The following is a 13,296-nucleotide window of genomic DNA, read 5'->3' as shown; positions in this document are numbered from 1 at the left end:
GATTTGGGTTTTTCCGCACCATATTTTGATCTGCCTCTTCTTCGATCCGGAATTCCCAGCAAATCCTGCGCTCAAGCATGCGAAGAAAGCTCGAAGAGCTTCTATTAGGATATTTTGTGAGCTCCTTCGCCTAGCGGAAACCTCCGCTTTTGTCAAGCAGGCATGATTGTCACGTCGATCGAATAGAGCATGCGACACAAGCTTTCTAGCTCAAGTTTGAGAGTGCTACACGAGGCCTAAAGCGAGGAGGAGCTCGCTACAGAGTTTGCGAGGCACAGTGTATACCGAGACGAGGCGTGAGTTTTGCCTCGCGAGGCGAGGCCTGTAGCGAGGGTGTTTCGGATTTTTAAAGCCTATTTTGTCTCCTATTTGATTTTGGACTTGGTTATTTCGTTTAGGTCTCTTCCCTGCACATATAAATAGTCATTAAATACCATTCTTAGAGGTGTCTTTTGGCGACCGGAGGCAAGAGAATTACGTGGACAACTTGTGGAGAAGAAAATCATCGAGTTCTTCATCCCTTTATCTTTTCTTTATAATTTATTTATGCACAATACATGTAAAATTGTTACTACGAACATGAGTGGCTAAAAACCCATAGTTCAGGGGTTGTGATTTAGTCATGAATATTGTTGTTTTACGTTGACTTAACCTTAATTACAATTCACTAATATATGATTGTTTCTTCAATTCTGTGATTAATTGCTTAATTATCTGGCCAGCAGTTAGGTTCTATTTACTATCTATGCTATGCTTGGGAAAATTATGTTTAGATTAGAGAAGAAATGAAGAGAGCACGATCTTAACTCTTGGAGAGGGGGGGGGGAAATTTGTGGTTGGGATAGGAATATACCTAGTCACCGTGCTTAATTAAATATCGTAATCTTAATGCGTTCTTGATAGATTGATTCCATAGGAATATAGGTATTAATCTATTTTGAATAGGCGAGTAGTACTTCGGGAGAAGGCTATGAGAGCAATTGTTCGATTAATTAGCAACCATGAGTGAATTGTATGAAAGGGAGAGTTAACTAGAACATAATAGGATTGATGAATCGATCACAACCCTGGAATATTTGTCTTCACTGAATACACCACAATTGTTTTACTACTTGATAATTTAGTTACTACTTAGAATTATAGTTTACTATAATCACATTCTTGAACTCGATTTTGGCTTGACTGAATAACAATCTTGGTGATTTTAGTGGGTAGTTGATACAAGTTTCTGTGGGTTCGACACTCGACTTATTATTTTATTATTTGTACGACCACGTATGCTTGGGTGTGCGTTTGGGAGCAACACATTGACATACGTAATGTTAAATGTCTTTACCTTTCATGAAAAAAAGTGATAAATCTCTATTATTTGTTATGCTATCAACTATGTATTGAGATATTCTAGAATTTTGACCTTAGCAACTGTAGCCAAACAAGACAATGAAAGAAAACAGCTAATCCTTGTAGAAGAACATTGTCAAGAGTTTAGCACACATGCATTGACTTATATTATGATTCTATTTGTTGATTTGCATTTGTTGTGAGCCATTCAATTGAGGAAGTAAGAGAAAATCAGAAGGGGTGTGTGAAGGGCGGCTAAGCACATGTGTGACCTAAAGCTAAAGTTTAATGCGATGCCTAAATTTTTAAAAGAAAGTGGTGATCTATAGTTTTATTTGAAATTTATTTTTCTAGCTGTTTGAGATGTAAAGTTGTTTATATTATTTTTTATAATCAATTTCTTCTAATAATTCCTTTAAATTGATAATATAACCAACTCATTTAATCTTTTTTGAGACATTATTGATCTTAGATTAGATTTTATCAATTATAATTTTAAAAAGCTTATTTTCACTGAGGTAACTGTTATAGAAAAACTCTACTTTTATACTAGCCTTATTGAGAGAAGGACACAGCTAATGACATATGAATCTCCAGTTTTAAATTACCTAACTACTCATTTTGGACATCATAATATGATAAGTGGATTGGCCTGAGTACTGCTTGTGATTATTGTTAACTTTAATAATTCTTTTGATATTTATAATAGACAACATATACCACTTGAAGTTGCACCGTCTAGACATCAGATAAGTTAACTATGGTATTTTTGTTTTTGTTCATTGCTTAAGTTGAATCGGGTAAATAGGAAAATTTAAATAAATTGGGTAAATAATTTTAAAATTTCTTATTTATAGAAAAAGTTCCCAAAAAATAATACTCATAGAAATGACACCAGGTAGTCAGGGCTGCTATTTAAAAATTAACAGTACGTATTGAATTTTAGTTTTTTTCGTGACAAAACCTGAAGATGAGATTAGTTTAAAATTTTAAAATAAAATAAGTAATGACTAATCTCTAAATAGTATATATCTGTGTATTTGCCCAAAAATAACAACAACAACAAGAATACCAACTCAGTGAAATCCCACTAGTGGGGTCTGGGGAGGGTAGTGTGTACGCAGACCTTACCCCTACCCCGAAGAGGTAGAGGCTGTTTCCGAAAGACCCTCAGCTCAAGAGGACAAAAAGACAAAATAAGACAATATCAGTATCATCACAGAAATCATAAGAAAAATATGAACAACATGAAATCCACAAGAAAGATGCAAAACAAAAACGAAAAAAAAAGCAAAAACAAAAACGATAGCTAGTAAATAGGTCCGACACTGAAACGCAAAATAGTAAGACACGACATTGCCACTAGCTAGCTTAGACAAAAACCCTACCAGACTAGTCTCACAATGGTACGAATTAAGACAAGACTCAACTACTTCCTAACCTACAACCCTAATACTCGACCACCACATCTTCCTATCAAGTGCCATGTCCTCGAAAATCTGAAGCCTCGCCATGTCCTGCCTGATCACCTCTCCCCAATACTTCTTCAGCCGCCCTCTACCTCTTCTCGTGCCCTCCACAACCAGCCGCTCACACCTCCTTACCGGGGCATCTAGGCTCATCCTTTGTACATGCCTGAACCATCTGAGCCTCGCTTCCCGCATCTTGTCATCAATGGGAGCCACGCGCACCTTCTCCCGAATATTAACATTCCTGATCTTATCCATCCTAGTGTGCCCGCACATCCACCTCAACATCCTCATTTTCGCTACTCTCATCTTCTAGATATGTGAGTTCTTAACAGCCCAACACTCAGCCCCGTACATCATGGCCGGTCTAACTACCACTTTATAGAACTTACCTTTGAGTATCGGTGGCACTTTCTTGTCATACAGGACTCCAGATGCTAACCTCCATTTCATCCATCCTACCCCAATACGGTGTATGACATCCTCGTCGATCTCCCCTCCCCCTGAATAACCGACCCAAGGTACTTGAAGCTACCTCTACTTGGGATGACCTGTGAGTCAAGCCTCACATCCACGCCCACTTCCCCAGGCTCAGCGCTGAACTTACACTCCAGGTATTCCGTCTTCGTCCTACTCAGCTTGAAACTCTTAGACTCAAGAGCATGTCTCCAAACCTCCAGCCTCTCGTTAACACCAGCTCGCGTTTCATCAATCAAAACTATGTCTTCGGCGAATAGCATGCACCATGGCACCTCCCCTTGAATATGGTGTGTTAATGCGTCCAACACAAGGGCGAATAGGAACGGACTGAGCGCGGAGCCCTGATGTAGCCCCATAACAACCGCAAAATGCTTAGAATCGCCTCCTACTATCCTTACCTGTGTCTTAGCCCCATCATACATGTCCTTAATCGCCATAATGTAAGGAACTGATACACCTTTTGCCTCCAAGCATCTCTAGAGAACTTCTCTAGGAACATTGTCATATGCTTTCTCTAGGTCAATAAAAATCATGTGCAGGTCCTTCTTCCTATCTCTGTATTGTTCCACCAACCGCCTAACAAGGTGTATAGCTTCTGTAGTAGAACGACCCGGCATGAACCCGAACTGGTTGTCGGAAACAGACACCGACATCCTCACCCTCGCTTCAACCACCCTCTCCCACACTTTCATGATATGACTCAGTAATTTGATACCCATATAATTGTTACAACTCTGGATATCATCTTTGTTCTTATACAATGAAACCACCGTACTCCACCTCCACTCATCCGGCATCCTCTTCGCCTTAAATATAACATTGAACAATCCAGTCAACCACTCCAAACCTGCTCTCCCCACACACTTCCAAAATTCCACCGGAATCTCGTCAGGCCCTGTCGCTTTGCCCCTACTCATCTTACTCATAGCTCCCACGACCTCCTCCACCTTGATGCACCTGCAGTATCCAAAGTCACAGTGACTCTCGGAATGCTCCAATTCACCTAGCACGATATCCCGATCTCCTTCTTCATTCAGAAGTATATGAAAGTAAGTCTGACATTTCTTCTTAATCTGGGAATCTTCCATCAATACTCTACCATCGTCGTCCTTGATGGATCTCACTTTGTCCAAATCCCGAACCTTCCTCTCTCTCAACTTGGCCAGCCGGAATAGCTTCTTCTCCCCATCTTTTTCCCCCAGTTCCTTGTACATACGACCATAAGCTGCAGTCTTAGCCTCTGTGACCGCCAGCTTAGCTTCCTTCCTAGCTACCTTATACCTCTCCATGTACGCACGCCTCTCATCCTCACCTATGCTTCCCACTAACTTCAGGTGCACCGCTTTCTTCGCTTCTACTTTACCCTGGACCCACTTCATTGCACCACCAGTCTCCTTTGTGCCCGCCAACGATGCCCGTTGAGACCCCTAACACCTCTCTCGCAGCCTCCCTTATACAGTATGTTGTCGTTGACCACATAGTGCTCGCGTCACCACTGCTCCTCCAAGCTCCCAGAGCCGACAACCGCCCCTCTAACTCTTGGGCTTTATCCTTAGTTAAGGCTCCCCACCTGATTCTCGGTCTTCCTCGAGCAGACCTTTTCCTCCTCTTCAACATAATACCAACGTCCATTATCAAGAGCACATGCTGCGTCGTGAGTATCTCACCTGGAATCACCTTGCAATCCTTGCACAACCCTCTGTCACACCTCATGAGGATGAGATAGTCAATCTGAGTCTTCGCCACCGTATTTTAAAAAGTAACCAAATGCTCCTCCCTCTTCGGAAAGGTAGAGTTCGCAATCACCAACCCAAAAGCCTTAGCGAAGTCCAGCAACTTAGCCCAAAAATAACGTGTACAACTATACAACCAAAAGAAATAGGAGTATAGGTTCAATTTAGATTTTAGAAGAACCTCTCAACCGTATAAATAGTAAGAAAGACCTCTTACTTACACGGTACCATCCTTCTCTCCACAGCAAAACCCTCAAATTTGTGCAACCCAAATGGAATCCAAAGTAGATGAAGCCTCCGATCGGCGCGCACAACACAGCAAACCTATGAACCATTCTCAACTTCCGTCATCTTCAATACAAGATTCAAGCTTTAACAGAGTACTTATTCTTCCACCAGAACTCATTACTGAAATACTCTTAAGGCTTCCTGTGAAATCACTCTTGAAATTCAGGTGTGTTTCAAAATCTTGGCTTTCCTTAATCTCTAGCCCTGAATTTGTCAATACCCATCTCAGTACATGTGTTAATAACACAGAATACACCCACCACAGGCTTATGTTGGGTTTAGATAAAGGTCTTAAAGTATATTCTGTTAGGTCTTTACTTTATGAGGATGAGTCTGTGGAGGCGACCCACTTGGATTTTCCCACGAAAGGCTACTTCAGTATTGTCGGTTCTGTAAATGGGTTGATCTGTCTTAGAACTGGGCCAAATAATATGCTTCTATGGAATCCATCTATGAGGAAGTTAAAAAATTGTACTGCTTTTATAGCTGCACCAAAGGGTGTCTTCTACCTCTGGGGTTTTGGATATGATGAGGTTCATGATGATTATAAGGTAGTGCGTATGTTCTATGCTATTAATGGTGGCAATTCATGTGATGTTAAGGTCGAAATATATAGTTTAAAGAGTGATTCTTGGAAGGGAATTGATGGTTTCCAATATGGGAAGATACACTCTTGTTTGGGTAAGTTGGTGAATGGGAAGCTTCATTGGATTACGTCTGGTGCTCATCCTGGTAGTAATGACGGGGACATCATTTTTATTGATTTGGCTGATGAGAAATGGGGAGTGTTGGAACAGCCTTGCCATGGAGAAAATGAGTTCTATTTTAATCTTGGAGTGTTGGGAAGTTATCTTTCCGTGTTTCGTACTTATCAAAGTACTTGGGCCGATGTGTGGGTTATGAAGGAATATGGGGTCAAAGAGTCTTGGGCAAAAATTTATACCATCAAATTTGATGAGGATATTCCTAAGCATGGGCGGTCTCCATTGTTTTGCAAGTCAAATAAAGGTGAAATTTTACTTGCGCTTGGATCAAGATTCATGATATACAATCCAAAGGCTAACTCGTTACGATACCCAAAGATTTCTAAAAGTTATTTCTCTTTTTCTGATGGAATCTGTGTCGAAAGCCTAGTTTGTCCATTTTTACAAAATGAACCAAGGATGCAACAATGAAGGCTAAAAGCACTCAGGTGAATGACAATTGTGTAGCTAATGACATGTGTTAGTTTATAGATATGTATAGTGTAGTCTTGTCCCATATTGGAAGATGAGTAATATCTTCTTGTAGTGTATAGCTATAAATAGGGACCTCTTGTATTGTATTTATCATCTAATATCAATAACATATTTTCTCCCGTACCTTCTCACATGGTATCAGAGCATTAGTGAGAAAAGATCGTTGTGCGTCATTCCAGCGTTAACCGGGAAGAAAGAACTTAGTCATCGTGTAATTTTTCCGGTGACCTAAGGCTTGTCTAAGTGAAAGTCACTTTCTGTCGGTGTTGTGCTAAAACCAACATCACCACGAGGTAGATCACCCTCCGACTACCAACCCCTGAAATTTTATCTAGCAGAAAAGCCGCCACGCTCCTCCACGCGCCGGCAACAACTTTTCCGGCGAGGGTTCTGGCCATTTTTTCGCGAAGCTTCTTCAGGACAGTGTGCTCTCCTCAAAATTCCGAGCCTACCCATCTAATTCAAATTAAATTCCGGCCACTTTTATATTTTTCCGGCGTGAACAGTGACCTTTCTGGCCATTTTCTGAAAATATTTCTTCAGGACAACTTGCTCGCAAAGGAATTCCGAGTCTATCCATCCTGGTTACAACAAATTCTGACAACTTTGGAATTTTCCGGCGAACTACAGTGTTTCCGGCGTGAACAGCGTTCCGGCACAGAACAGTGTTCTGTTTTCCTGCTGTAAACAGTGTTTTTCAAGCTATTTCTTCAGTTTTCTCACAGGAGTTACTTATTTCCACTATTTCAAGTTAACCATACTACTACAAATTGTAGCGACATGGGAACCGATGCTTTGAATAGTCGGATGGTTTCTTTAGCAGAGTATATTGAGTTCCTTCAGTATAAAGCATGTAAGCAGACATCTTCTGAGATAGCTTCTGTTGTTCAAACAGGTAATAGCGTGACTTGTTTCTCCCAATCTTCATCCTCTGAGTCTTGGGTCATTGATTCAGGTGCATCAGATCATATTTCTGGTAACAAATCTCTTTTCACTACTATTTCGTATTCTCAATCTCTTCCAAAAGTCACAATGGTCAATGGGTTTCAAACCATGGCAACTGCAATAGGTCAAGCAAGCCCACTTCCTTCCTTACCTTTAGATTCAGTCCTTTATGTTCCCAATAGTCCTTTTAATCTCATAGCTATTAGTCGCTTAGCCAAATCACTTAAATGCGCTGTTTTATTTCTTGATGACCATGTTTTTATACAGGAACGCAGTACAGGGCGGATCATTGGTACCGGGCGTGAATCAAACGAACTTTATTACCTTATCCTTGCTAAATCACATGGACTCACATCTTGTCTTCCTTCTACAACTTGTCCTGTTACTGATTCACTAGATTTATTACATAAACGGTTGGGACATCCCAGTTTGTCAAAACTTCAGAAAATGGTATCTGGTTTATCTCACTTGTCAGCTCTAGAGTGTGAGTCATGTCAGCTCGGTAAGCATACCCGCTCCCATTTCCCTCGGCGTCTTGATAATCGAGCAGAGTCACCTTTTACTTTTGTCCATTCAGATGTTTGGGGTCCTAGTCGGGTTAGTTCCACCTTAGGATTCCGCTACTTTATCAGTTTCATTGATGATTATTCTAGGTGCACTTGGATATTTTTGATAAAAAATCGATCTGAGCTGTTTTCTATTTTCCAGACCTTCCACGTTGAAATTCAAAATCAATTTGGGGTTTCTATTCGCACATTTCGTAGTGATAATGCCCGAGAGTATTTGTCTTCCCCATTTCAGCAGTTTATGAAATCTCATGGGATTATTCATCAAACATCTTGTCCGTACACATCTCAACAAAATGGGGTAGCTGAAAGAAAGAATAGCCATCTTATTGAAACTGTTCGTACCCTACTCATATAATCTCATGCTCCGTTGCGATTTTGGGGGGATGCCGTTCTTATATCTTGCTATCTTATTAATCGTATGCCATCTTCAGCTATCCAGAACCAAGTTCCATTCCCTGTCATGTTTTCCCATTTACCTTTGTTCTCTCTTCCACCCCGTATCTTTGGAAGCACTTGTTTTGTCCATAACCTTACTCCAGGAACAGATAAGTTAGCTCCTCGTGCTTTTAAGTGCATATTTCTGGGTTTCTCGAGAACACAAAAGGGGTATCGATGCTACTCTCCTGACCTCCAGCGGTACCTTATGTCCGCTGATGTTACCTTCTTTGAAACCTAATCATACTTTACAGGTTCGGGTCATCACTTAGATATTTCTGAGGTACTACCAGTTTCATCTTTTGGAGATTCAGTCACTCCAGCTCCACCACCTACAGCTCCAGTTGTAGCTCTACCACCTACAGCTCCAGTTGTAGCTCTACCACCTATAGCTCCAGTTCCACCACCTACAGCTCCGGTTGTAGCTCCACCACCTATAGCTCCAGTTCCTCCACATAATCCAGTTCAACCTTCTGCAGCTCCACCACTCTTGACTTATCATCGTCGTCCACATCCAGCATCAGGCCCAGGTGATTCACGCCCCGCATCAGATTCTGCACCTACTGCGGACTTGTCTCCTCTTAGTCAACCAATTGCACTCCGCAAAGGTGTACGATCCACACTTAATCCTAATCCCCACTATGTCGGTTTAAGTTATCATCGTCTGTCGTCACCACATTATGCTTTTATATCTTCTTTGTCCACTGTTTCTATCCCTAAGTCTACAGGTGAGGCACTATCTCATCCAGGATGGCGACATGCTATGATTGACGAGATGTCTGCTTTACATGCGAGTGACACTTGGGAGCTTGTTCCTCTTCCTGCAGGTAAGTCTACTGTTGGTTGTCGTTGGATTTATGCAGTCAAAGTCGGCTCGGATGACCAGGTTGATCGGCTTAAGGCTCGTCCTGTTGCAAAAGGATATATTCAGATTTTTGGGCTTGATTATAGTGATACTTTCTCTCCCGTGGCTAAAGTAGCATTTGTTCGTCTCTTTTTGTCCATGGCTGTTGTACGTCATTGGCCTCTTTATCAGTTAGACATTAAGAATGCTTTTCTCCACGGTGATCTTGAGGAAGAAGTTTATATGGAGCAACCACCTAGTTTTGTTGCTCAGGGGGAGTTTAATGGTTGTGTGTGCAGATTGCGCAAGTCACTATATGGTTTGAAACAGTCCCCTCGAGCTTGGTTTGGTAAGTTCAGCACAATTATTCAGGAGTTCGACATGACTCGTAGTGAGGCTGATCACTCTGTGTTTTATAGGCATTCTGCTCCTAATCTGTATATTTATCTAGTGATTTATGTTGATCATATTGTTAGTACTGGTAATGATCAGGATGGTATTACTAATCTGAAGCAACATCTCTTTCAGCACTTCCAGACTAAGGATCTGGGTAGATTGAAGTATTTTCTAGGTATTGAGGTCGCTCAGTCTAGCTCAGATATTGTTATTTCACAGCGGAAGTATGCCTTGGACATTCTTGAGGAGACTGGAATGATGGGTTGCAGACCTATTGACTTTCCTATGGATTCGAATGTTAAGCTTCTGCCTGGACAGAGGGAACCTCTTAGAGACCCTACGAGATATAGGAGGTTGGTTGGCAAATTGAATTACCTCACAGTGACTAGACCTGGCATTTCTTTTTCGGTGAGTGTTGTAAGTCAGTTTATGGATTCTCCCTGTGATAGTCACTGGGATGCAGTTGTTCGCATTCTTCGGTATATAAAGTCAGCTCCAGGCAAAAGATTACTATTCGAGGATCGAGGCCACGAGCAGATTGTTGGGTGCACAGATGCTGATTGGGCAGGATCATCTTTTGATAGACGTTCTACGTCTGAATATTGTATTCTAGTAGGAGGTAATTTGGTCTCGTGGAAGAGCAAGAAACAGAATGTAGTTGCTCGATCTAGTACCGAAGCCGAATATCGGGCCATGGCTATGGCGACGTGTGAGTTAGTTTGGGTCAAGCAGTTGCTCAAAGAGTTAAAGTTCGGAGAAATCAGCAAGATAGAACTAGTATGTGATAACCAAGCTGCTCTTCATATTGCGTCAAATCCGGTGTTCCATGAGAGGACTAAACACATTGAGATCGACTGTCACTTTGTCAGAGAAAAAATACTTTCAGGAGATATTGTTACAAAGTTTGTAAAGTCGAATGATCAACTAGCAGATATTTTCACTAAGTCTCTTACTGGTTCTCATATTAGTTACATGTGTAACAAGCTCGGTACATATGATGTGTATGCACCGGCTTGAGGGGGAGTGTTAGTTTATAGATATGTATAGTGTAGTCTTGTCCCACATTGGAAGAGGAGTAATATCTCCTTGTAGTGTATAGCTATAAATAGGGACCTCTTGTATTGTATTTATCATCCAATATCAATAACATATTTTCTCCCGTGCCTTCTCACAACATGTAAGAGCTCCACTTCTGTGCATTTTTTACTAGTGCTGTTAAATTCTATTTCTTTTCTTTTCAGGCATAGAACAAGATACGCATGTGTAAAAGGACATCTTTTAATCATCTACTTGTGATCTTGTTAGTCATTTTCCCTTTTTGCAGTATCTTCATGAAACAATATTACTTGCAAGAACTGTTATTTTGGTTGTAGTGCTCGGTGTCTTTGACTTCAATCTAAATGGTTATGGATTTTGTTTCTCTTCTTGACCTGTGTTTTCATAGGGATGTGCCTCTAGACATGGAAATTGTGGCGGGTAATTGCGCCAATAATGCCTAGGTATAGCCATTGCCAGTGTTATTGTTTGATCTAGGGGGGCTTCTTTGAGTATTCTCCTTTAAGGGAAAACTTAATAGGGGGAAAGTGGATACTCAGGAGCTATTGAAGAAGGGTTAAGTTATGACATAGTATCTAGTTTTGGTGTTTTTCCTTGCTGCAAATAGATAATTGCTTAATTTGTTAAGGACTAATTTTGGTGTTTTGACTGCTTTTATTTGCTAATAGCTAATTTTGTATTTTCTTCGGTAGTGCGTCCTCATTCTTTTACGTATTTGGTCAATCAAATGTTGAATCTTTATCACTTTGGCTGTATGATTGACATGAGCAAGAGTATCTGTAGGAAAAAGCATTTTAGGTAGTGAATTTAGCTACCATAATCACGAGAGCGTGGTAGGAGTATCAAAGACCAAGGTAATATTGGAGAAAGATATTTAGGATGAGCTTTGTTTAGGAGGGTCATGCTATTCTAATTGATAAAAGTTCTACTTTTTTCGTCGTTACTTCAAACAAGTAGTGCTCCTACTATATAGTAAATCTATATCTTGTTTCGAAATGGAGAGGCAATTTGTATCTAAATATTGACTTTTTAAAAGAATACTTGTATATTCTGTTTTGTCTTTCAAAATATTGGAAGGTAGAATAATTAGGTGTCACGGTAAATCGGTAATCACCAAGTAAGAGATGAAAGGTTGAAAATCCTTGTTTGAGTTCATTTGAACCTAGTAGCTTTGGCTCGGACCATGCGTATGCATCAAAAAGTTTACTAAATAATTACCAATAATTGATTTCAAACCCAGCAAATCAAACGAGTTTTGGTAGAATTCCTAGCTTGAACCTATGAAGTTCAAATCCCGATCCGCCTCTGAGTCTAACTTATTTGTTATGTCATCAACTGTCTATTGTTATTTTGGGAATTTGACTTGTCAGTGTAGTCAAGCAATTCAAACAAGGAATAACTAATCCTTGTAGGAAAAAAATGTCAAGAGTTTGACACGCTAGTCTTGACTTGTATTGTGATTTTATTTGCTGTTTTGCATCTATCTAAGCCATTAAACCAAGGAAGCAGTGAAGATATGAGTAGGTCAAAGTAACTTACTGTACATTAGTGGAGCAATATGATGGAGAAAGAAAATGAAGCCAAGAGGGGTGTGCATTTGGAAATTGTCGCTAGTTAGATTTGTTGTATCAAGAGAGGGCATGGTTATATGTAAAGCTTATAGCTATAAATCAACTTAATACCCACGTCTCGCAGCATTATATGTTGCACACGGATTATTATTCTTAACTATTCCCCTTGACGCTGCACTATCTTGCTGGCTAGACTTTAAGATAGATTAAATTTGTTCATGTTCGATGCTTAGATTTTGAATCGAAGCACCTCTTAAATGTCTTAACTGTAAATGGTAGGGAATAGGAGCTTGTCTTTCTTGATTAAACAAGACAAATAGTTGCTAATGGAAGTAACTTTTGCTGTGCTTTCTAAATCGACGCATTTTGTTTTACTTGTCATGTTGTATCAGTGAGGTGCTTTGTTAACTGTTATGTACTATTGAACTTTCAGGAGGTGAAAACTGATGTTAGGAACAAATAATCGACCCTCTACTGATGGCACACGCAAAATGATGAAGCATTATATTAGCTCATGTGATGTGCTAATGTTATTTCCATGCCCAGAGAGCAGGACATTTTCTTATTGTTGTCCAGAGAGCAAGACACATACTTGTGATAATCCTATTTCCACTTGCTTATTGCTTTTATGTATTCTGTGAGTAAATTTTGCCTTGAAGGTTAATCGTGACACACGTTTAACAAGCTTCTCCAGCTTACCTTGAATGTTTGTAGATAGTATCAAATGTAGATTGATCTGCTACTTATATTTATGATAATGTTTGTTAGATTTGTTCAAGTTTTAAAACTCTTAGTCAAAGAAAAGGAGAACAAAAAGAAGGAAAAGAAAGAACAAGGACAATCACTCAGTAACGAAGCTCGGTATGGTGATAAAAAAAGCAACGTTTAAAACTAGGATAAACCTGGTACATGCATATACGCCTGTCACATC

General features: G+C 40.2%; 1 protein-coding gene across 2 annotated transcripts; it reads left to right on the top strand.

Annotated features, from left to right (window-relative positions):
• Positions 1-5,206: 5,206 nt before the first annotated feature.
• On the top strand, positions 5,207-13,095 carry LOC107775756 (F-box protein CPR1-like). 2 transcript variants are annotated; one of them, XM_075229445.1, is made up of 2 exons: positions 5,207-6,319; positions 12,799-13,095. In XM_075229445.1, exons 1-2 carry the CDS (start codon positions 5,296-5,298, stop codon positions 12,810-12,812), a joined length of 1,038 nt encoding a protein of 345 aa, XP_075085546.1. In that variant the 5' UTR covers positions 5,207-5,295; the 3' UTR covers positions 12,813-13,095. The 2 variants fall into 2 exon arrangements, with proteins under 2 accessions (XP_075085546.1, XP_075085545.1); XM_075229444.1 differs by having other exon boundaries at positions 5,207-6,503.
• The last annotated feature ends 201 nt before the right edge of the window (positions 13,096-13,296 follow it).

The sequence above is a fragment of the Nicotiana tabacum genome, chromosome 14 (assembly GCF_000715075.1).
Source record: "Nicotiana tabacum cultivar K326 chromosome 14, ASM71507v2, whole genome shotgun sequence".
Classification (NCBI taxonomy): domain Eukaryota; kingdom Viridiplantae; phylum Streptophyta; class Magnoliopsida; order Solanales; family Solanaceae; genus Nicotiana; species Nicotiana tabacum.
This window is presented reverse-complemented; position numbering and strand designations above follow the sequence as displayed.

Coding starts and splice junctions, on each gene's coding strand:
- LOC107775756 (XM_075229444.1), top strand. CDS start 5,296: ATGGAATCCAAAGTAGATGAAGCCTCCGATCGGCGCGCACAACACAGC.